Source organism: Molossus molossus, unplaced genomic scaffold (assembly GCF_014108415.1).
Source record: "Molossus molossus isolate mMolMol1 unplaced genomic scaffold, mMolMol1.p scaffold_m16_p_14, whole genome shotgun sequence".
Classification (NCBI taxonomy): Eukaryota; Metazoa; Chordata; class Mammalia; order Chiroptera; family Molossidae; genus Molossus; species Molossus molossus.
Genome location: NW_023425349.1, coordinates 35313308 through 35337362, shown reverse-complemented (window position 1 = coordinate 35337362; position 24055 = coordinate 35313308). Strand labels below are relative to the sequence as shown.

Genomic DNA, 24055 nt, shown 5'->3' with positions numbered 1-24055 from the left:
AGTCAGACTGCCTGGGTTCAGATCCAGGCTCTATTACTTAACAGTTTTTATTACCTTGGGCATTGCCCTTGGAAAGCAGGATAACAATAGTACCCACTTTAAAGAGTTGTTGAGAAAATCTAGAGAGTTATTGCATAAACTGTGCTTTGAATCATGTATGGTACCCTGTAAGTGCTTCTTAAATATTAGGGACTATTATTATTAAGCACATGATCTATTAGGGCATTGTGTTAGATAATAGAGACCTTAAGGCCTAAAGCCTAGTTTACTGCCCACAAGAGGCTTGTGATATTGTTGGGGAGAAAGATTAAAGCTACTTGTGATCACATGTGCTCTACATCAAATGATAGAGACAGATACTTTATAAGAGTACAGAGGAAGGAACAGGCCATCAGGGAAGCTTCATAGAGGAGGTGGCTAAGCTTTGAGCCACCAGTGAAGAATCCTAGGAAGGGAAATGTCATAGTAATGTCTGACCTGGTGCATAGGATTAGAGGTGATGGGAGCTCTTTTTAGTTAATTTCTAGAAGTAATCTGGGAGCATACTTTGATTAAATCCTATAAGATTTAATCCTCCTGAGTGCAGATCATCCATTATACCTTAAATGTAGAACTGAGGAGGGGCAGCCACCTGGGTTCACATCTCCTTTCTCTGATATATCTTTGCAGTATGACTTCTCCTTGGAAAAGAAAACCATTGAGTGGGCTGAAGATATTAAGAAAATCCAAGAAGCCCAGAGGGAAGCAGAATGCAAGGCTGAGGAAGCAGAAGCTAAAGTGAATTCTAAGAGTGGCCCAGAGGGCGATAACAAAATGAGCTTCTCCAAGACTCACAGTACAGCCACAATGCCACCTCCTATTAACCCCATCCTTGCCACCTTACAGCACAACAACATCCTCACCCCAACTCGGGTCAGCAGCAGTGCCACGAAACAGAAAGTTCTCAGCCCACCCCACACAAAGGCAGATTTCAATCCTGCTGATTTTGAGTGTGAAGAAGACCCATTTGATAATCTCGAGTTAAAAACTATTGATGAGAAGGAAGAGCTGAGAAATATTCTGATAGGAACTACTGGACCCATTATGGCTCAGTTATTGGATAATAACTTGCCTAGAGGAGGCTCTGGGTCTGTGTTACAGGATGAAGAGGTCCTAGCATCCCTGGAGCGAGCAACACTAGATTTCAAGCCTCTTCACAAACCCAATGGCTTTATAACCTTACCACAGTTGGGCAGCTGTGAAAAGATGTCGCTGTCTTCCAAAGTGTCCCTCCCCCCCATTCCTGCAGTAAGCAATATTAAATCCCTGTCCTTCCCCAAACTTGACTCTGATGACAGCAATCAGAAGACAGCCAAGCTGGCAAGCACTTTCCATAGCACATCCTGCCTCCGCAATGGCATGTTCCAGAATTCCCTAAAGCCTTCCACCCAAAGCAGTGCCAGTGAGTTCAATGGGCATCATACTCTTGGGCTTTCAGCTTTGAACTTGGACAGTGGCACAGAGGTGTCAACCCTGACCCCTTCTGATATGATCTCCCAGATGCCTTCCCTCTCTGTCTTGTCTGTGTCCACAGAAGAAACGTCACTTCCAAATACAGGTCCCACGGTAAGCCCTTTAAATCCCCCTAAATTAAAGCTCCAAATATTTCTAAATTCTACCTATCAGTTGCCACCCTCACATTCTTCTTTTCAAGGTTAAGGGCAAGATGGACGTGGCCAAATTGACCTTGCTTTTATAAGTGTATGTAGTTTTGGTTATTTTCCTGAGGACAAGGATTATTAGCTCTGCACCTACCCTGGTTAATGCAGGCTTGTTCCTGCCTGCATCTTTGCTCTTTTCCTTTGGAAAGATAATGTATGTCATGAGAATGAATGGTGTTTTCCTACCTAATCCATTTCTTTTCTGTGCTGCACATATTGTGTTTTCATTTTTTTAAAATCCTCACCCAAGGATATTTTTCTATTTATCTTCAGATAGAGTGGGAGGGAGGTAGGAAGCGGGGGGAGAGAGAGAGAGAGACATCGACCGGCTGCCTCCCGCATGACCCCAATCAGGGCCGGGGACCGAGCCACAACTGAGGTGCGTGCCCTTGACCAGAATTGAACCTGCACCTCTGGTCTGCGGGCTGACCCTGTAACTGCTGAACCAGATGGGCCAGGGCGTGTTTTCATTTTTTAAAGGCTTTCTTGGCTTGCCTGGTGTGGCTCAGTGGATAGAGCATTGTCCCATAGACAGAGAGGTCCTGGTTTAATTCCTGGTCAGGGTACATGCTTCGGTTATGGGCTTGAGCCCCACTGGGAGCAATAAAAACATATTTAAAAAAATAAAGGCTTTCTTTTTTTTGTAACTTCTAACCTTTTTCTATTACTTTTCTTCTTTTTTTTCCCCTCACCAGAGGACATTTTTTTTCCATTTTTTCTTCAGATAGACTGGAAGGGAGAGAGAGAGAAATACTGACGTGAAAGGGACACATCGAGTGGTTGCCACCCATAAGACCCAACCAGGGCCAGGGAAAAATTGCAACCGAGGTACATGCCCTTAGCGGGAACTGAACCTGGGTCTCTCTGGACCACAGGCCAATGCTCAAACCGCTGAGCCAAACTGGCCAAGGCTTCATTTTTTTAAGGTTGTTTGACACTCCTTATTTTATCTTCTCTCTACCTAGTTCTGCCTTGAAATTTGGTTCTTGTATGTACCATGGTTCAGCTAATTTGGGGTTGTTTCTTCAGAATGGGTGGTGCCTTAGTACCTGGGAGATAATTTGTATTAGAAGTCCAAGCAAAATGTAGAAATATGTTACTTTTAAACCCCATAAGTTTTAATACTATAATTTCTCCCCCCACCCACTCCCTCTCTCAGTAATTTTGCAGTTTTCTTCAAAGGGAGGGAGAGGGGAAGGTGGGAATTCAGATTTAATGTTGAAGTATGAAAAGTTGTATCTTGTATCGTCTTTTAGAAATTCTGGTTTTGTCACACAAAAAAGTTGCATATGCAGTGAGGTTACTTTGTCACAGAGTGTAGGCTTAGCTCTTGATGAGGTTGTTTTAGCAGCACAGAATATATGTTGGTATAGAAACCATAGAAGTCCAAGAACCTTTTGCTTATATCATTCCACATATTCTTAAAATGACAGTCTATCAAAGACAGTATTTAGAGCCAGAAAGGAGCCTAATTATATGGGATCTGTCTTAGACACCATAACAAGCCTGCTATTGGTAAAATAATGAGCCTTGGCCTGCTTACAGTGAGAGTAAGGTCCTAGCAATAGCATTCTTGGTAAATGATTGTCTCTATTAGTGCTTTTCATTGTCAAAGAGCTCACTGCTGCTTGTAAACTTCTGTGGACCTTGGCCCAGATAAATTCAATAGAGTACATAACACTCCAGTGTTACCTTATAGGAATGGGCTTTCATTCTAAATCCTCCTGGTTCATTGTTGAGCTGTGGTCCCCAGGATTTATGACTTATTGTATACTTAAGATAAATTAAAAGCACTCTGGGAAAGATTAGGAACCCTCAGCTACCTCCCCCCAAGTTATAGTACCACCCATTTAGATGAACGAAATGACAGAGGTGTTTCTCAAACCAGAACACTCATCTTTCTTTTACCCACCTGATTGTGAAATTTCTTTTGGATCCATTCATTTTAGGGTGGGAGGGACCCTTTTTGTTGCTGGCTTGGGGACTTGCTGCCTTCAAGTTGCAGACAGAAACAGGGTTGGAGTTCTAGTGTTCTTCTAAAGAAGTCATGATCCTTATCCCTAGGGAGCAAAGCCTGGTTTCCATCCTAGCCCTCTCTCTTGAAACCCACAGTGGAACCTTTCCTGTTGAGAGACACTCTTCTCTCCAGGAGAGGTAGTGATTTGAGGCCGGGGTGGTGGTGGTGGCGTGGTCATTTGGGTTGTACACACCCTTCATTTAGGAACTCCTGGGGAAATATTCCTGGAATGTGGTTCTTGTTGGCTATTTTAGGCCCAATGTTTGGGTCTTATTTTTCAGATTTTGATTTTGTGTATTAGTGTTTATATAAACTAATCTTAGAAGTTGAGAAATCCATGGGATCCTCTTGAGAGAACAATCTTATAACTGTGCCTTTTTCCTGAGTCTAGCATAAATCTGCCTGACCTAGTTCTAGCCAATGTTTCTCCCCACTATCCCCCAACTGTTCAGAGGCTTTGCTCTGTTTACAGGTTAGACTCATTCTACCACCATTGGGTTCTCTTTCTCTAGGTGTGGATACATTTTTCTTGTATAGTCACTTCAGCCTTTTCCTTTACACTTCTGAGTTCTCAATTTACTAAATTTACTAATTTAGGCCAATAAGCTTAAGAGTAGTGCCCGTTTTATTTTTTTCAATCCCTACCAGAGGATATTTTTCTATTTATCTTCAGATAGAGTGAGAGGAAGGGAGGAGGGAGGGAGGGAAAGACAGAAAGAAACAGACATCGATGTGAGAGAGGCATATTGATTGGTTGCCTCCCCCACGACCCTGATCAGGGCCAGGGCCAAACTGCATCCGAGGTATGTGCCCTTGACCGGAATCGAACCTGAGACTCTTTGATCTGCAGGCTGACGCTCTAACCGCTGAGCCAAACTGGCCAGGGCAGTGCCAGTTTTCTTTTAACTTGTATTTCAAAAAATTTTTGACATATAGAATCTCTCAGCATTAGGTATTCAAATCTGTTGATCATTTATTTCTTTTATTGCTATTGCTTTAATACAAAGTTCTTCATCTCTAGATTTAAAAAATTAACTTACTTTTATCAAAGTAATATAAGCACATTTTAATGAAATCAAGTAGCATTTTTTTTTTTTTTATCTTCACCAGAAGACATTTTTCCATTTTTTTGTTCAGATAGAGTGGGAGGGGGAGAGAGGAAGAGAGAGAGAGAGAGAGAGAAAGAAATATCGACATGAAAGGGATACATCGAATGGCTGCCACCCACATGACCAACCAGGGCCGGGGACAAACTGCAACTGAGGTACGTGCCCTTAGCAGGAACTGAACCCGGGTCTCTCTGGACTGCAGGCCGACACTCTAACTGCTGAGCCAAACCAGCCAGGGCAAAGATCAAGTAGCATTTAAAAGGCTTATATTGAACCACTGGCCAGGTGGCTCAGTTAATTGAAGTGTCATCCCATACATCAAATGGTTGTGAGTTCCATTCCCTATCAGGACACATACCTAGGTTGCTGGTTCCATCCCTGGTTGTGATGCATTCAGGGGACAACTGATCAATGTTTCTCTCTCACATCCGTATTTCTCTCTCTCCCCCCGTCTCTCTTTTCCTCGCTAAAATCAATGAAAAACATATTATGTGAGGATTAAAACATAAAAAAGAGGCTTATATTGAGAAACAGTAGCTCCCTGCTTCAATTCTCTCCAATGCCAGTTTTGCTTCTCGTTAGTAAGCTATTTCTGCTGGGATTTATCTATTTCTAAATAAAATTCTTATATTGCTTTTTCTAAATTTATCTATTTTAGACAGTTTTATACTACCTTTTATTTATTTATTTATTTATTTTTTATTTTATGAATTTTTATTTATTTTTTTGTTACAGATATTTTACCTTTTTACCCCATTGGCACCCCCCACCCCACCCCCCCTCCACCCTGTCCCCGGCTTAGTTGTCCATGTCCATTGGTCATGCATATATTACCTTTTATAGTTGCTGAGTATTTAGCTCTTATAGTAGTCCCATCTCCACCTTCTTCCCAGATCTGCTATCATATTTATATTACAAATTTTGGGTAAGTTGTTGTTCACATTATGATTGAGTAAATATGTATTGCCAAGTTCAGATAGTATTACTGTGGTTACATTTTTTTTTTTTTGCAGTTTTTTCTTTCTCATAAACTCCCCTATTTAAAAACTTTGCATACTTTCTTTGTATCTGTTTCTAATTTTGTTCATATGCTCCAAAGGACTTATCAGAGACTTTATAATTTTCCCATTCAGACATACTAGTTAACTTGTCAGTTTTTGAGTCCTTGAAATATCCAGAATGTCTTACTTTTACACGATCATGTGTGAATAATAGCTTGGCTGTATTTAGATTTCTTAGTTGATCATTTTCTTTTAAAATATTTAAGACATTTCTCCATTAAAAAAAAAAAACAGATTTACAAGCTCCACTCATTTCTAGTATTCCATAATCCTGTGCCATTCTAAATCATTCTTCCCATCCCACCCCCCAAGCTTTTGGGATTTCTCCCTTTATTTCTGGAGATTTGAATTTTACCACTGATGGGCCTTCTTCATTCATTGTTCTAGGTTCTTCTTGATCCTTTCAGACGAAGGCTCAGGCTCAGTTAAAAAATCTGGGATTATTTTTTTGGCTCAGGGTAAGGCGGGCACGTAGGATGTCTTTAATATTTTCCTCTGTTCAATTTTCTGGAATTCCCATAAGCTGGAGGTTGGATCTCCTTGACTGTTTTTCTAATTTGCCATCTTTTTCTATTTCCTAGCTCTTTGTTTTTGTTTTACTTTCTGGGATATACCCTTGACTGCCTTGTAACCTTTATTTTAAAATTCCAAGTGCTTTGTTGTTGGAGACTTGGCTTTCTATTCATGTTTAAGTGTGAGGCACTAAGCTCTGGCCGGTTTGGCTCAGTGGACTAGAGGGTCCCGGGTTCGGTTCCCACTAAGGGCACATACCTCGGTTGCAGTTCGTCCCCAGACCCGGCTGGGGTCGTGTGGGTGGCAACCAGTCAGTGTTTCTCTCTCTTCTTCCCTTTCTCTTTCCCTCTCTGTCTGGAGATGAATGCAGAAAAACCCGAGGCACTAAAATAAAAACAATCATAAAAGGGAATATGTGTGTTGGGCTGTGCTTGTGATCATTACACTTCACTGTAGGTTGAAGGTAATTGGCTTTGAGGCGAGCACTGCAAAATGTCAACATATGAAGGTCTTTGTGGCTGTTAATAGTTTCTCCAGAGAATTCTGCTTTGATGGCTAAGGAAGGTTGGGTAAGGTTGCTGTAGACTTCTACTTACTTTTTGGTTCTTATATCTCTCTACTGTATGCTGTGCCTGATGTCTTGTCTCCTTTTTGGTGTCTGGTTCACATTTCCTAGAAACTAAACCTGCCACCTGTAGAGGGTGAAGGTGGGTGGGAAAGGTATTGCCTGAGAGTTTTACTGCTCTGAGCACTGATTTTATGCTCCTGATTTATCCCAACAGTACCTTGTGCTTCTGAATACTAAACCCCTCCCAGGGGTCTTGAGGGGTTGGTGTACTGACACTCCTTTCTCTCACAATTTCATTGCTTCTGTCAGTTACCATGCCTCCTTTAGCTTCCATGTTCTGATATTTCATTGAATATATTTTCCCCTGCTGTTCCCCTTTTCTTTTGACTTTTTAAACATTAATAGTTTTCATTGTTTCATAGTTTCATTATTTTAGTGGGCTTTGGGGAGAGAAGATCAGTGCCATTTTGCAGTGTTAAGTGAAATTCTCCCTTTGAAATTCTAATAGACCTCTATTTTTCAACAACTTGATCAGAGCCCTGTAAATGCCAAGCCCAAAGCCAGGCCCCCAGGATTCAGAAATGCATGGTAACTAACTTCTAGGAGCTCACACTAACATACTTTGATGTGGCCCGGTATGGCTTAGTGGATTGAGTGTCATCCTAGACACCAAGAGGTCACTGGTTTGATTCCTGGTCGGGTACATGCGTGGGTTGTGGGCTGGATCCCCAGTAGGAGGCGTGCAGGAGGCAGCCAATCGATGACGTTTCTCTCTCATTGATGTTTCTATCTGTCTCTCCTCTCCCTTTTTCTCTAAAACTCAATAAAAAAAAAATTAAAAAAACAACAGCCCGACTGGTGTGGCTCAGTGGATGGAGCATTGTCCCATGGACTGAGAGGTCCCGGTTTGATTCCCAGTCAGGGCACATGCCTAGGTTGCAGGCTCGAACCCATCCAATTGATGTTTCTCTCTCACATCGATGTTTTTTTCTCCCTCCCCCTTCCTCTCTCTCAAAAAAAATCAGTAAAAACATTTAAAAACTAAACAATACATACTTTGATGTAAAAAGTACTGTGCCACCAGTGTGACCAAAATGTTACTTGGCTGTTGGTCTTCTTGTGCCCAGGCAGTCTGCCCCTGGAGAGATAATCTTGCAAAGTGGCCATATTGGTATAATCCAGTCCCCTTGCTCTGTAGTGACTCCTGTAATCCAGTGACTGAACCCTGTGACCGTGGGTTAGATGGTTAAGTGGAAAAAATGGGATTTGAGGCCTGTAGTCTTCTTGGCTTTTCCCAGCTGACTTTGAGGAAAGCATCTGGTTTTAGCTATATAATTTTTTATTATTAATCCTCACCTGAGGATATTTTTTCCATTGGTTTTTAGATAGAGTGGGAGGGAGGAAGAAAGAGAAGCATCGATGTGAGAGAGAAATTGATTAGTTGCATCCTGCACGACCCTGCCTGGGGCTGGGGATCGAACCTGCAACTCAGGTATATGCCCTTATCAGGGAATTCAACCCAAGACTCTGATCCATGGGCCAACGCTCTAACCACCAGGGCTTAGCTATATAATTTTGAACTTACTTTCAAGAGTGGACTCCCTGCCTTCTAACCCCACACCCCCATAAAAAAGGAAGTAAAGAAAACTGTGTTGAAACATTTTTCCTGATTCTTGGGAGGTGGGCCAAGCTGCAGAACAGCTTGTGACCTTGTTCCCATGGTAATTTGGTCCTTTTTGCCTTCATGCCTTGGGCCTGAGTCATTATTAGAAGTGATGGGAGGATTCTGTCCACCAGTCAGACTGGGGTTAGTAAGGTTAGGTGGCAGGGACCAGTGCCGTCCATATTCTAGTCCTTGACGGCACAGCCTGATGTGGCTAATAGTCCTTCATTTCTGGCTCTGTAGGACAGCAGCTGTAGCAGGGAATTGAAGCACAGTGTGGGGCAAAGGTAGAATACCCTCAAAGCTCTGGGTCCCTGAGCTGGCCATGTATGTGAACTGCACTCACTGTCTGCCCAGCCCAGTGATAGAAGTGAGGATAGAGACATTGTTGGGAGAGGCAGCTCCAGAGTTTGGGGTGTTTAAGGCGAATAATGATCCTTTCACAGCCTAGAAAAGGGACAATGGAGCCCTGGAGAGAAATCATAGCAGCCAGCTTGGGCTTCAGTCCTGTGGGCAGTCTCAGAACTTCAACTCAAGTACAGGGGTTTTGGGTATGGAAGGGCATGTGTCTTTCTCATTCTGCAAGGTGGGCAGAGGGCAGAGGACAACCACACTTGCAGAGATGTCTTCTTAGCTTCTCTCCCTCCTCAGCTGGAGCTCCTCTACCCCTCTTCATTCCTCTTCAGGATCTATCTCTGGCCAGCCTGGCCCTTTCATCCAGACTGCTTTGACTCGGGTTTTGATTAGTGTTAGAAATGGCAAGTCCCTAGACTGGTCCATTTCAGTGACATGTCCTATGGGGCCCAGATCTTTCTTCTTGCCTTGATCTTCTTGTTTCTTCACCACCAGGTCACACCTCCTAATTTCTCAGTGTCACAAGTGCCCAACACTCCCAGCTGTCCCCAGGCTTATTCTGAACTGCAGACACTGTCCCCCAGTGAGCGGCAGTGTGTGGAGACAGTGGTTAACATGGGCTACCCATATGAGTGTGTCCTGAGAGCCATGAAGAAGAAAGGAGAGAATATTGAGCAGGTGAGCATTTGGTTGGCAGGGTTGGTGGTTGGGGAGGTTGTGGGGGTGCTGAATGGTCAGCTAGCAAAAGGTCCCAGACCTCTGGAGCTAAAGTACTATCCTGCCTGTATCCTAGAGCCCCTCAGATTTATAGCACTGCTATCTGTTCCCATGAGTTTGTGGGGGACTGAGGGCACTTTGTTGCGGAAACCAGCAGCCCCAACAGCAGTATTTTTTGGGGGGGCTGCTCTGGAACCTAGGCTGAAGGAAAGCCTTGGGAGTATTGGAGTTGTTGGACTGTTATCCAACTGCCTCCTTTCTTTGCCTTTCTGAGAGTGCACCCTAGGGTTGAGGTATTGTCAGATTTTTTCTAGATAAACATTTCTGTTATAGCTGCCCAGGGAGTTCCAAAATAGTGTGTTAGAGTCCCAAATCTTAGGGGCATTTTCTGATATGAGCCATTTCTTAGAGGAATATCCTGCCCAGGCTGTGGAGTTACTATTCTGGATATATGAGTCAGCTGTGTACAGAAACTCCTTTGAAAAATGGCTACTTATGTTTAGAAGGGTGTGCCTGCCTGTTCAGCAGATAATCACAGAGGTCCTGCTGTGTTGGATACAGTTCAAAGCACAAAATCAAGTCTTGTCCAGGATCTAATAGGGTGGAGAACAGACATCACACTTGCAGATTTGTGTAAGACTCGGGAAATAGACAGGAGTGGCAGTAGGTGCTTAGTTCTCTTGTTTCTTTTCTTAGATTCTCGACTATCTCTTTGTACATGGACAGCTCTGTGAGAAGGGCTTTGACCCTCTTTTAGTGGAAGAGGCTCTGGAAATGCATCAGTGTTCAGAGGAAAAGGTAGGAACCTTCATGTTTCATGGGAACCCTCTGGAAAGGAGGGACAAAGTCCCCTGGAGCTCTCCCATGGCCCACAACCCCCTTTCCCTACCAGTGACTCCAAGCAGAGGCAGTTGAAACACAGACTCCCCCAAGTGTCCAGATGGGTGTTTGGCTCAGATGAAACATTGGATTGAAGACTATCTAGAATCCCAGAGAAGGGAAGGGAAAAAGTATGCAAAAAATATACTTTTGGTGGTTGGGAAGATTGTTAATCACTTTGCCTAGCCTTGTTGCCTGGAGAGTTCAGTATCCTGCCTTGGTAGAAGTATGGGTGTGAGTGATAGGACTAGAACAAAGGTTAGCAAGAGTTGGAGTTATGGCATCAACCTGTCTATTCCAGTTTCCTCCACAGCCCTCTTCTGCTTGCTAGGGGACCTCAGAGAGGCTCAGGCGAAGGATGCAGACTCCTCCAAGTAGCCCCCTAGTCGTGTATGTCTCCACTCAACTGTGAGGCCAGATTCCTTTCTTTAATCTGTACTCTCTTCTGTCCCTTAGATGATGGAATTTCTTCAGTTAATGAGCAAATTTAAGGAAATGGGCTTTGAACTGAAAGACATTAAAGAAGTTCTGCTATTACACAACAATGACCAGGACAATGCTTTGGAAGACCTCATGGCTCGGGCCGGAGCCAGCTGAGACCAGGCCCTGCTTAACACCCAGCCACGGAACCACCCCTGCAGGAGGCCCTGAGGAGCCCACCTGTAGGGAAGGAAAAGGGGCATATGTCTAGATTTTCTTTGGGGTGCAAGATCAGGTGTGGAGACTGTGCTTGCCAGTCTGTATGAGCCTAGCCCCTGAGCTGGGGAGAAAATGGGGGAAGATTTGGGCATGTGAATACCTTTAGAACTGTCCTGGCTCCTTCCATATGAAATGTATTTGTATTTTGAGAAGTGTCCTTCCCACTATGACCCCTCCAGAGAGATGTCTGGTTTTTCTGGGGTCTGTATGTTCTCAGCTGAAACCTGGCCTGGCTGCCAAAAGAAGGGGTGGAGGGCCAGATTCAGTGCTGCTCTGGGGCTAGATGCTTCCCTCCCCTGTACTGGTGGACTGAACTTTAATCCAGGTTGAGTGCAATTGAAAGGTTCTTCCAGGGTTCCCCCCACCCCCTTTTAACAAAGTTAGTGTTAACACTGGTTCTGCAATGTCACTGAGGTGCAAAGAATGCCCATTTCCCCATGGGGCCCTGAGTTTGCCTTTCTTTTGGTTTGGACCACAATCCTCTACCACCAGGATTTTAAATTTCCTGCTCTAGGAATCAGTTGTCACGTTAAGAAATTATTGGCCCCTTCCCAGCATAATGAGTTGGGGAGAAATAGGCCATGATTTAGTTGCCCAGCACTAACTCCACCTCAGTTCTTTGGAGAACAGCTCCTCCCACCAGCCCCCTGCTCTAGGATGACACAATGAATAACACCTAGTCATAGAAATCAGTCTCTTTGGTTTGTTTTGTATTATGCTGTACATCGTTAAAGATCTAAATACAAAGATATACAGTCTTGATGAATCTAAAATAATTTGCTAACTATTTTGATTCTTCAGAGAAAACTACTAATAAAAATCTAAAAGGTATGTCCTGCTATCATAATGTCTTCATTGTCAAGGGCTATTTTGGGGGTGGGGTGGGGTGTGTGTGTGTGTTTCTTAGATTTGCTGAGGATGAAACAGGACCTAATCATTTTCAGTCATTTCAACACTCTGGGCCTGTGGAACCCAGGAGCTGGCCCTCCAGAGTAAGGCCTGTTTCAACTCGACCTAGCTTGGTCTCTGGGCCAAGGACAAATGCCTTCCAGTGATCCCAGGCATTTATGTACTCTGTGCCACAGGCAGGACTGGATTCAAACTGCTTCACCAGCTCTCTCTCAGTGGTGCTGTTGTAGCTGACAGAACTGGATTTATCCCTAAAGTTTCTTGTCCTTATATTTAATACTGTCCCATAGTCCCATTGTGCTCTTGGCTGGAGGTGGGTTTCTAACTCTTTTAGTGATCACTTCAAGGACTGCAGTCTTTGGGCCAGGAAACACCAAGGTGGAAAGAGGCTGCCCTCTTGTGGTCAGATCAGGCTGGCCAGAGGTTGACAAAAAGTTGACAAAGGGTAGCAAGGGCTGTGGTCTTAAAAAGCCAATAGCCCTCTTTCTGGCCTCAAATTAATTAAGCCCTCCTTTAAAAGTTATTCTTTACCTGTAAAAAAATGAAGTTTCACAGCATAATGTTCATCAGGGCCAAGCCTGTGACACATGAATCTCAATTTGACCCAGGGTGGTCTTTGTTAAATGATGGGCCACCTAGAGGCCACTTTTGTAAGCTTCTTCCTGCTAAAAAGATAGACAGCAAGCACAACTCAAGTGAAGATGTGTGTGTGTGTAAAAATTCTGCTTCAGAGCCTCAGACTGTTGACTAGAACACTTAATGCCATGATATTGAACACAGGCTGTTTTGAGAGCGGGGAGTGGACTAGGGTGATTCTAGATGAAGGTGAGGCTAGGAGATGGACTTGCCAGAGAACCACAGCTCTTCAACTATTCCATGAGTGGGTGTGGTGGGTAAGGAGTCTCAGAGAAGAGCCAGAAACTGCCACAGGAGTATGAGGTCTATTGGGGCATATAAAAGGCTGACCATCCTAACAAAAGGCAGAGATGGAAAACGAATGGATTGCAGGAAGGGAGGCGAACTGAAAGCATTAAGCCTGTCTCACTGCTGCTGTTAAAGAAAGACATAGCAAGTCAAGGTTTATTCATTTTACATGTCAAAAGCTAACCTAATGCCCCAAATAATGGGGCACAGCTCACCCTGCCCCTACCCTACTAGCACCAATGTTTTAGTTTTTGGCCAAGTCCTCAGGACAGGCACTGAATTCACCTGATAAAGCTCCTGGGTTCAGCATGTTATCTTCCCCAGCTTGTGACCCCTGGCCTCTAGGTTACCGCTGACTACCGATACTCTTAATTTCAAATTCAGAAACATCTACAGGGTAATTATTAGACCCAAGTGTGTTTTCACAGACAAGGGGTTAGTAAGAAGTTCCAGCCCCAAAGAAGGGAGGGGCACATTAAGATGCTCCTGTGCTTGGAACTGAAGGATAGAGGTTTGTCCCTGAGAGAGGAGCTGGGGTTCAGCCAAGGCCATGTGTGGCTATGGAGAGACTAGCATAGACAGGATCAGGGAGTGGGTTCTAATATCTGCAGGCATAACCTGGCAGAGGCCCCTTTAGCCTCTGAGAACCCAGCACAGGCTCTTCAGCTGCCCCCACTACCCCATACTGGATCTTGCTCTAAGACACCGCTGTCCTCTCAGGAGCCTCAGATAGCCTGTGGCAGGCTAGGTATAGCTGCAGCTGGTTCCTCAGACTCTGGATGCACTTGGTTTTCATAACCATGATTTCATCCAACTGCGTGACAAAATCTTCAAAATCCTGAGATAGGAAACAAAGGACAAATGGTACTGTTGCCGGTCCTCTCCCAGATCTACTTTTCTCTTGCAGGAAAACTTGAGAGCCCAGGCCCCTCCAGCTGGAAAACCTGCAGGATAGTCACTATGGCACAGGGTGCGGCCCACTTCTCTGCATTTGAAACACTTTATATGTAGAGGTAATATAGTTTTCATGGTAAGGGGTGATTTTGAAGAAGTATCTCTGGACTGCATGTGACTTACTGTCACAAGGAGGAGCCCCAATAAGCCACTAGGAAGGCAGAACAGAAGGATAGAGGCTGGAAACATTTTAGCCTTGGAATGGGGAGTTTAGCACTATATCCCACCTGTTCTTACACTCCCTCAAGCTATCCCAGAGGAGTGGCAAGAGGAGGTCCAAGGCCTCAACAATGGTTTGAGTGTGACAACAGACCCTTACCCCACACCTAATCACAGCAAACACAGCTGACCATCGAACTAGCTACAGGCTAATTCCCAACAGCCCCTGAGTGTCCAGCCACAACCACTTACATTAGGAACCAACTGGTTCATCAGGGTCTCCTCCTTGAAGCCCAGCTCGGCCATTTCATTCAGCTGTTCCTGATGTGCTCGGATGACCACCTGCCTGGGAACACCAGAGGGGATGCTGTAAGCCTCTGGGCCTCCCATCTCTCCTGGGCAGCTTTTTGGAGCTGAGCCCATTTCCAAGTCAGAAGCTGGCTCTGCCCGAAGTAGTAAAGGCATTGACCAGGACCAGCTCCCTTGACCTCCCCCTCACCTATTCTTAGGACTAATCAAGGGACTAGAAAACACCACTGAAATACTGGGGGGGAGAGGGGCTTCTGGAGCTATTTCCTACTTCCTCAAGTACACTAAGGGAAGCTGCCCACAGCTTCTCTGCATAAAGGCTCAAGGCTGTGCCACTGCAGCTGACATACTTGGCACAAGGTAGAGCCTGCTGCCTAGCCTGCTGTCATTTCTACTTACGGGGGTTCTGGGACCAAAGCAAGGGTGTTTGAGTTAGAAGCCAGAAGATCAGCCTTTTGTCAGGCCCTAGTGATGGGTAGAAACCACAGAGACAAGACTGTCTACCTGGGAGAGGCGGGCCCCTCACCTGTACACCCCTGCATGTCCCTCCTTATGTCCATGGCCCTGGCCTGAGCACTAGTGAACAGCAGGTAGACAGCTGGTCCGGATATCAGGAGCCCCAGCAAAGGACTGTAGCCTCATAAAGGAAGTATCTGTTCCCACAGGCTCACCCTGCTCACCATCTCTCCACCTCCTTTTTTCACATCTCTAATGCTGCTGTCTCATCTCTGCTGCACCATCCACACACAGCATCCTTTGGGGAAAGCAGCACAACCCCTCGCCCCCACCATTTTTTTACCTTCCCTGTCTTGGAAGGGCCCAACCTGTTTTAGCTCTGGAGGCGCAAGGCCACAGCTACTGGGTACCTGGGCGGCGCTTCTAGGAATACAGTATAGACCCAAAAGAATGAAGAGGATTCTGATTTCACCAGAGGTCATAGGTCTACTTACAGGGACAGATCCTCCCTCCTCACTCACATCTCAGCTTTCCCAGGCAGAGGGTCCACTCACCCTGGCAGGCTTGCTCCAGTACGTTTTATTCCTGCTATTCATGTCAGATGCATCTAGGCAGAGACTCCCTTGAAAAGCTGGACAAAGCCTTTCTCTAGTCGCAGTACAGCTCTGACACAGCTAACCATAGCCATTCCCAGAACAGGCAGAACATTAAATTAAGCTGGGTGGAAGGAGTGCCAAAGGGGCTCAAGTCTCAGGAAGAAAGTCAAACTTACTGTGCGTGCCCCAGGGAGGGCTGCTGCTGTGTTCCGGCAGTCTTGGGAGGGAAGCTGGGAAGCAAGGGAGAGCCTGGCCTTGCTAAGCACCTTTGGATTGGCCTGTGTTTGAGCCATGTGATGTCCTCATTGGAGCAGGGCAACTTGATGGAGCCCATGGACAAATCCAGCTCCTGCCAACCAGGCTCTGCCAAATGCTTTCCCTCTTGAGCCCAGGGCTGGTCAGCCACGTCACTGCTTCCTATTTGTGGGGCAAGTGTAGGCTCACAGTGGGGTCCTCCATTATGTGTGGTGGGGAAGGGCTTTCCTGGGAAACACTGGGAGCTGTTCAGCTCTGTTTCCTCAGCATCGGCATCATATTGCTCACTAGCCACATACTCCTGGGAGAAAAGTGCAGTCTCTCTCCTCTGGTTGACCTCCCCCAGGTCAGCCTCCCTGTTGGGTAGCTTGTCAGATGGGTGCTGATGGATGGGTGATGGGGACAGAACTGGAAGATCAGCACCAGGCTTATTGTCAGGGGGAGATGACGAGAGCCACAGGTGCCCACTTGCCAAAGACACTGGCAGGACTGCCTCTTGATCACCAGATGACACTGTGTGGCTCACAGCTGGCCCCCCTGTGCTGACTAGGCTGTTTGTAGCTCCATCCTGGGACAGCTGGTCCAAGGGATGAGAGCCCTTGTCGTCTGGGATCTCCAGGAGAGACACAGTGAGGGGAGCCATCAATCCAGAACCATATTCAGAGCACGTGCCTAATTCATCTCTAGAGTCTTCTTGGAAAGGGCTACTGTTTCGTATTGTTCTAGTTGCCACATTTGGGCTGTCCTTGCTTAGTTCTATCAGAGGTGTGCTGACTGCGTCTCTTTGGTCTGGGGATCCAGGAATTGCAATGAGGGATAGAGAGAAAGTGAAACCATCTTCCTTCAGGAGTGGCAAGCTGCCCTCAGCCTGCCGGGGAACTTCACTTCTGAAAGCATCTTGTTTGAGATCAGAGGCTAAGCCACCACCCCTTTTCTGGTTATATACAAAGTCTACCTGTGAGCAGTATGGCTTCTCTGTCAGTTTGTCTCTGGGAGAAGGTCCTGAAGAGGTACAGTCCTCTTCTATGCTCCAGTCCGAGGGCACCTTACTTGGGCTGTGGCCGTGATCAATTGCTGCTCTTTTGTGGCTTGTGGGATCCCTGGAGTACATCCAGCTTCCAGTTAGATCCTTCTCATCACTATCTAACCTGGGGCTAAAAACCAGACTCTGTTGCCTTTCATCCACCTGCTCCTCGGGACCTTGTTCCCTCTGATGAAGGAAGAATGAGCCTTCACTATTCTCCAGGATGTTTCTGTGCTTTGTGGTCCTCTGACTAGAGACATGTGAGAAGGAATCTTCACTGAAATCACTATCATCAAGGTCCTCAGCTTGCACTCCATCATGACTCTCAGAATAAGAGTGCAAGGGAGGAGGGGTCTTATTCTGGAACTGTCCCTCTTGGGGCCTGTACTGGCATAACAACCTTTCTAGTGGTTGGTACTTTAATTTCTGCTGGAGGAGAGGTGGCTGCTGGAACTGCTGGTGATAAAAGCGCAAATGTTCCTCCCTTTCCTTCTGATGTGGAGGGATGTTTGTCCAAGCTTCAGAGGCAGGCCTGGCAAGTGTGTCCCCCTTGCTGCCCTGACTATACTCTGCTAAGTGGTGGATGTTGCCAAAGAACTCAACTCGTGACACAGGCTGCTTTTGCACTGGCTGCACAGTCTGCACTTTCTTGTATTTGGTCAGCTTACCATGCGCCAGGTCTTGTCCTGGGCCAGGGACCCTGCTTCCCCACCCAAGGGCAGTTTTGTTGCTGATTTGACTTTTCTCAGAGCACAATGAAACTGACTCTTCTTCCTTTTTTTTGGCTAAATGTCCAGATCGCATGGTTCCTTTGACAGGGCTAGTCTGAATGATCCACTCGTGAGGAGGACTCCCTCTGGAACCGCCCTTTTTACCAGGGACTTTAGGTACAGGAGTAAAAGGGATGTTAGGTGGGTGGCTGGCCAGGGGATGGGCCTTCCCTCTCGTGGAGCCAGGTGCCACTGTGAATGACTGCTGAAGCCCCAGCTTGACTTTTTTTGGAGAACACTTGTCCCCTGTCAGGGATACAGGGGAGTTCTGAATTCGTTTTGGAGAAGAGTTTCCAGATGTTCGATTTCGACTGGCAGCTGAAGTGCAACATCTGATGCCTTTCTTTAGTTCTTTGACCCTGTAAATGATCATTTTATATTAAATGTGATTCTTCATGTTCTATAATTCCTTTTCTACAGCTTTCAGGGAAAACAAAACCAAAGCAAAGTATTACAAAGATTGGGAGTTATTATTTTTTAATCTGATAGAGAATAAGAAAAAAAAATGGGGAGATTCTATTTTAACATGAGATACCTCTCTTTACTTGAACAAAAAAGACTAATGTCTTCTCTGAGGATATAAGCATGCACCCAACATTCCACAATCAGAAGAGTTTTGGAAATCACCACAGTCTCATGTGAGGGACAGGCCAGAGGAGCTAGTGTCAGAAATGCACTACGTCTAAGCAGGGCCCACTCCACACTTCCTGAAGGTGGGCCAACTCAGGAGCTTCAGGTCCCCCATTCACCCATTCACTATTCCACAAACAGAACCCTCTTTTCCTGAAAACCACCTACGTTCAGGCTTCTGAGAAAACGAGTTCACTCAAACCTGCCGGACATTTCAGGAAGCAAAAGCCCCATGGAAATAAGCAGGCTTATGCTAATACCATTAAGGGAAAAATGACACGTCTGTGTATTCCCAGGTTTCTCAACCTTAGCATTAGTGGGATTTGGGGCCAGGTAATTCTTTGTTGTGGGGGGCTTTCCTGTGCAGTATGGGATGTTCAGCAGCACTGTTGGCCCCTACCCACTCAATGCCAGCAGACTTCTCCCCAGCCGAAACAATCAAAAGTGTCTCTGGAAATTGGCAAATGTACCCAGGGAGGCAAAACTGCCCCCCAGATAGAGAAATAGAAGACCTTGCTCTATTCCACAAAAAAATTTTAGAGAACATAGAAAAATCCAGAATTAGGTATCTGCTGAGATTCAGTTGCCAAGATCAAAGTCTCTTACTCTGTGATACTCAACACAAAAACACTATAAAAAATTGGAATTTCAAGTAGAAACATAACTCTCCAGTGGTTTAAAATTCCCTAAGAAGGAGCAGTGCTTCTACTGGGGGCTCTTGGAAAATGTCTTTTCCATTGTTTTGACTTTAATCCAATCCTCAATGGGGGGCTAAATGACCCCTCTGGCCATTTCTGAAAACCAAGATAGTAAATCTGACACTGAATCTTGATTTGAATCTTCTTTTAGGTCTGAGAAACAAGGCGGGTTAGATAACAGCTAAGCAAAGAGATGTAGCAAGACAAGAATTGTTCCATGGATGGGCCTTTGCTTAGGCGTTGCAGTAGGGCATGAATACAAGGAATGGACTGACAGGTGCCACACAGCAAGTCTAGATGGTTCCAAATTATTTCCTGCTATTAAAATCTGAGTTATTTTAGTTTTATTAAGAGAGAAACACCAGCCCAGCCGGTGTGGCTCAGTGGTTGAGCATTGACCCATACAACAAGAGGTCACTGGTTTGATTCCTGGTGGCCAATGTTCTCTCTCATTGATGTTTCTATCTCTCCCCCTCCTTTCCTCTCTCTCTAAATCAATAAAGAGAGAGAAAAAAAGAGAGAAACACCAAAATTCCTCATAGGAGTAATAGTACATAGTTCTAGAAACCTGAGTGCCAGAAGGAATCTTACAGGTAATTTGATCATTGATGCTAAAAGCTTCCAACTGCCTGTTACCAGCATCACTCCTGTCACTGAGCTCTCATTTGATATACCTGCTAGGGGTCCAGCTGGAACTTTATTTTTAGGCTATTCAGCAACATTTTTCTAGTATGTGGAGAGATGAAAATTTAAAATGAGAGAAAATTTTAAAATAAGCAATAAAATCATCATTCTGTGTATGCAGATTGTTACCTAAAATATTTTAGTCTTCATTTAAGCACATAAAACAAATGGCTTTCATATTTATTTTCAATAATTTCTCAGAATGCTTTGAATAGGATTGTTTCTATTGCACTTTTTCTACTGTTTTTTTTAACCAAAATTATTTCAAATAATTTCTCAATTGTACTCAATACATCCCCTATGATAAAAGATTATTTCCATCTTCCTTTACTGAGCACTGAGAGGATTGTCTTATTCTCTGCTCCTAATGATGAAGTTCAAGCATCTGATATGATGTCTATGATTTGAGAAACTGAGCTCTCTTTTGATATACCCGCTAGGGGTCCAGCTGGAGTTATGAAGCAAGATCAGCTTAGACTTAATTGTTGAAGCTGGATAATGAATACATGGGCGGGGGGTGGGGTTGGGGGGGTGGGGGTGGACTTTAAGCCATCGTGGTTTTGGAAACAATTTTGAATCATTGCATATCTTCTATCTGATCTCAGTTTATGAAGTAGTCACTTTCTTCTAGCAGTGCTAATGTGCTGGCATTAGGAAACCGTGTAATAAAGGAAACCTCCTTCAGGAAACTTATTTGGAGACATATAATATTACTATTATTCAAGTTAACATATACTGAGTTCTCATTATGTGCTGGGCATGGAGGTAAGCTGTTTATACATATTATTTCATTGGTTCCACATAACTGTTATATGAGGTAGGTGCTATTATTTCCTCTTGGAAGAAAACTGGGGCTCAGAGAAGTTGAAGACTTGTCTGAGGCTACTCAGCTAGCTAGTGGCAGAGGCAGGGTATTGGCCCAGACAGTCGGACTCCAGAGCCCATTCTTGTAACTACTTTGTAAACAATTTCTCCTATTTAAATGAGGTAAGGTACACAGAGGACCTCACTCAAGCCCTGACACCCAGGAGGAGCTCCTTCTTTCATTCACAAATATTTACTGTGCATTTACTAGTTAGCAAGTATTATCTGGGCAATGGAGATATGGTGGAGAAACACAGATAAGGTTCCTGTTCTCATGGAACTTAAATGATAGTTCATCTTTCCTTTTCAACGAGTTTCATAACATGCCATGGATACTAAAGATTCTTCAACAGTAATAAAAAAAATAATAGATTTCCCTCAAATAGTTTAACCTTGGAGACAACTTCTGGGAGACCAAAGAGGAAGATATAAGATAGGACCAGGCAGCAAAGTAGCCAGAGGAAAGCATGGTAATGAGAGCATCTTCACCCACCAGAGGAAACACGTGACCACAGGGTAAGAGGTACTAGCTCTGCCAACAACTGCCAATGAGCCTTTTTGTTTTTTATTATTTTATTTTATTTTTTTAGTCCTCACCTGAGGATATTTTTCCCTTTCTTCAGACAGAGTGGGAGGGAGGAAGGGAGAGAGAAACATCGATGTGAGAGACACATTGACTGGTTGCTTCCCTCACCACCCAACCAGAGCAAGGGACCAAACCGCAACCGAGTTACATCCCCTTGATCGGAATTGAATCAGAGATTCTTTGGTCCACAGGCTGACACTCTAACTGCTGAGCCAAACCAGATAGGGCCCAGTGAGCCGTTTTAAAGTTCTTGCCCTTCTCTGGGCCTCATGTCTGGGTTGGTTTCTTTTAAGTGCTTCTGCCTTGACAGTAATATTGTTTTATCCCTTACAATTAGGGCAAAGGCTAAGATTCCACTGCAGAAAAATATTTCATCTCCTGTTAGTCATTTAAAAGCTACTGAACAGCCCAGCTGGTATGGCTCAGTGGACAGAGTATAGTCCCAGGGACTGAGAGGTCCCTGTTTGATTCTACGCCCAGTTTGTGAGCACAATCCCCAGTAGGGGGTGTACAGGAGGCAGCTGATCGATGTTTCTCTCTCACATTGATTTTTCTCTCTCTCTAAAATATCAATAAAAACATATTAAAAAAAAAATAAAAGCTACTGAACAAGAAACTGTGTCACCTTCCTCTTGTCATATTCACACTTATAAAATGTCAGGGCCTACCAGGCCACATTTTCTAAATGACCAATTGCACAAAATCCTGGTGGTAGGATCACTTCTCCAAGAACAGATGTGTGTATTCAAGGTCAGATCTCTGTGTGTGTATGACACAGACAGACACACACACACACGACCTGCCACCTGAGAGGGACTCACCGGTCAGCATAGCGCAAAGTATTTAGAGTGTGTTCAGTGGCCACATGGCTTGGTGAGATGTTGGCAATCATGCAGGTTTTGGCATTGCCGATGAAAGAGTCTTTCAGGACCTGTCCAAAACAGAAGGCAGGCCAATGAAGTAAACTAACAAAAGGCATACTGACTACTTATTGTATATAGGACACTGGGTCATCACAGTTCCCCTGTCTACAAAAAGGCAATTCACAAAAGAAGAAACACAAGTAATAAAAATAAAAAAAAAATACTCCCTTCATTGCTAATCCAAGAAATGCAAACAAATCATTATAAAAACTAACACTTTTTTCACCCATAAGATTAAGACTCATGAAACCCTGCCCTCTGAGGATCTAGGGAAATGAGCTCTCATATACTACTAAACCACCCATGTACTGTGTACCATGAACTGGGACAAACTTTTGGGAGAGCAGTTTGGCAATATGTATCAAAATGTAAAAAATGGCCCTGGCCTGTTTGGCTCAGTGGTTAGTCAGTCTGCAGACCAAAGGGTCGCAGGTTTGATTCCTGGTCTAGGGCACATACTTGGATTGCAGGTTCAATACCCCCCTCCTCCCATTGGGGTTGTACGGGAGGCAACCAATCTATGTGTCTCTCTCACATCAATGTTCCTCTCTCTCTTTCCCCCTCCCTCCCTTAAAAAAAAAAAGACAAAATGTAAAAAATGCACACACCATTGGTTTGGCAAATCTAGGAGACTATAAATAGAACAAACTATATAATTGTAAGCTGAATATAATACAACCATTCAAAATAATTATGTATATCTGTACTTAGGTACATGGAAAGATCTAAAACTATCTTAAGAGTGAAAAAGTTATAATTTCATAACTCAAAAAGTGGATCTTCATAAGGATATAGGGCAGGAAGATGCCTGGAAGGATGTTCATCAACATGTAGGAATGGTTATCACTGGGAGGTGGAATTTTTTCAGGTACCTTTCCCCATCTCCTTTGTACTTGTATGTACTGTTTGAATTATTATTATTATTATTTTAATTAAATAGAAATACATTTTCTGGGATGAGGACTAATCACCTATAAGAAGGGTTTCCTAGGTCCCTGGATGAAATTATGTTTGAGAAGACACAATCTAACCCATATATCACCAACTCTGCCTAGTAAGGAACAATGTTATCATAGGTTCTGCCCCAGCCCCTATGGAGCTGTTAGTCTAGCTGCACAGAGTAAAAACCTCTCTCAGAACACAAAGATCTTGGCCTATACTGCCCTCTACCTAGTCTGTCCTTTAGTGTGCACAGGACTCGGTGAAGAAAGGAACCAGGGACACCCATAACTGTCTTCACAACTGGTTGTACCTAGATAAATCCTTCAAAGGGCCATCTTCTGCAGCCATTACAAATGTTGACTTATTGGTGTTTTCTGTTAATAAATATGAAGTGCATTTTTTTTCTTTATTGATTTTAGAGAGAGAGGATGGGACAGGGAGAGATAGAACCCAGGCATGTGCCCTGACCAGGAATCGAACTGGCGACCTCTTGGAACATGCATCAACGCTCAGCCACTGAGCCACACAGGCTGGGCTGAAGTACACTTTTCATGACAGAAAAAGAGAAGAAAAAGTTACCTATAGTTCTACCATTCAGAATAATCAGTTAACAAATGCATAATTTTTCTATATAGTTTTTCTCATTTCATATATTTAAACTATAGATTTTGGTCATTTTTCCTAACAGTACATGTAAAAAACTTATCATTCTTTTCAATTGCAGCCATTTGTTTTTGTATTGAAACACTGGTCTAAGTCTTATAGCTAAGAAAGTACCAAGTACAGCTACACCACAACTCCTTCAAAGGTTCAGAGACTCCACTACATCAGCAAGGTTTGTTTGCATTAGAAATAAACAGAAAACTCTTAGATGATGATCAGAAGAGCACTGCTGCCCCTATGGGAATCCAGCTGCTTCATACCACAGGTTTCTCTGCTTGAGGATGCCCCTCTCTCCTCCTAGACTGCGAGCTCCTGGAAGGAACATGACTACCCACCCCCATCCCCATGCTTAGCATCATGCCTTGCTGGCAGTGGATGCTCTGTTGAATGAATAAATGAATGGAAGAAGAAAAAATGAGTGAACCAGAA

General features: G+C 44.3%; 2 protein-coding genes across 4 annotated transcripts in view; one reads left to right on the top strand and one right to left on the bottom strand.

Moving 5' to 3' along the window:
• UBAP1 (ubiquitin associated protein 1) overlaps positions 1–14223 on the top strand; it is a 66296-nt gene extending 52073 nt beyond the window's left edge. For 2 of the 3 annotated variants that reach the window (XM_036260297.1, XM_036260295.1), the window contains 5 exons: positions 670–1605; positions 9481–9663; positions 10399–10500; positions 11038–12108; positions 14021–14223. In XM_036260297.1, coding sequence (XP_036116190.1) covers positions 670–1605; positions 9481–9663; positions 10399–10500; positions 11038–11178 — 1362 coding nt within the window. In that variant the 3' untranslated portion in view covers positions 11179–12108; positions 14021–14223. The remainder of the gene's footprint in view (positions 1–669; positions 1606–9480; positions 9664–10398; positions 10501–11037; positions 12109–14020) is intronic. The other variant, XM_036260296.1, reaches the window with a different exon arrangement.
• The window catches only part of KIF24 (kinesin family member 24), a 54828-nt gene continuing 44572 nt past the window's right edge, over positions 13800–24055 (bottom strand). Inside the window, exons 9-12 of the mRNA XM_036260294.1 lie at positions 21920–22029; positions 15764–17995; positions 14479–14572; positions 13800–13951 (exon numbers count right to left, since the gene is read on the bottom strand). Of these exons, the coding sequence (XP_036116187.1) occupies positions 13811–13951; positions 14479–14572; positions 15764–17995; positions 21920–22029 (2577 nt within the window). The 3' untranslated portion in view covers positions 13800–13810. The remainder of the gene's footprint in view (positions 13952–14478; positions 14573–15763; positions 17996–21919; positions 22030–24055) is intronic.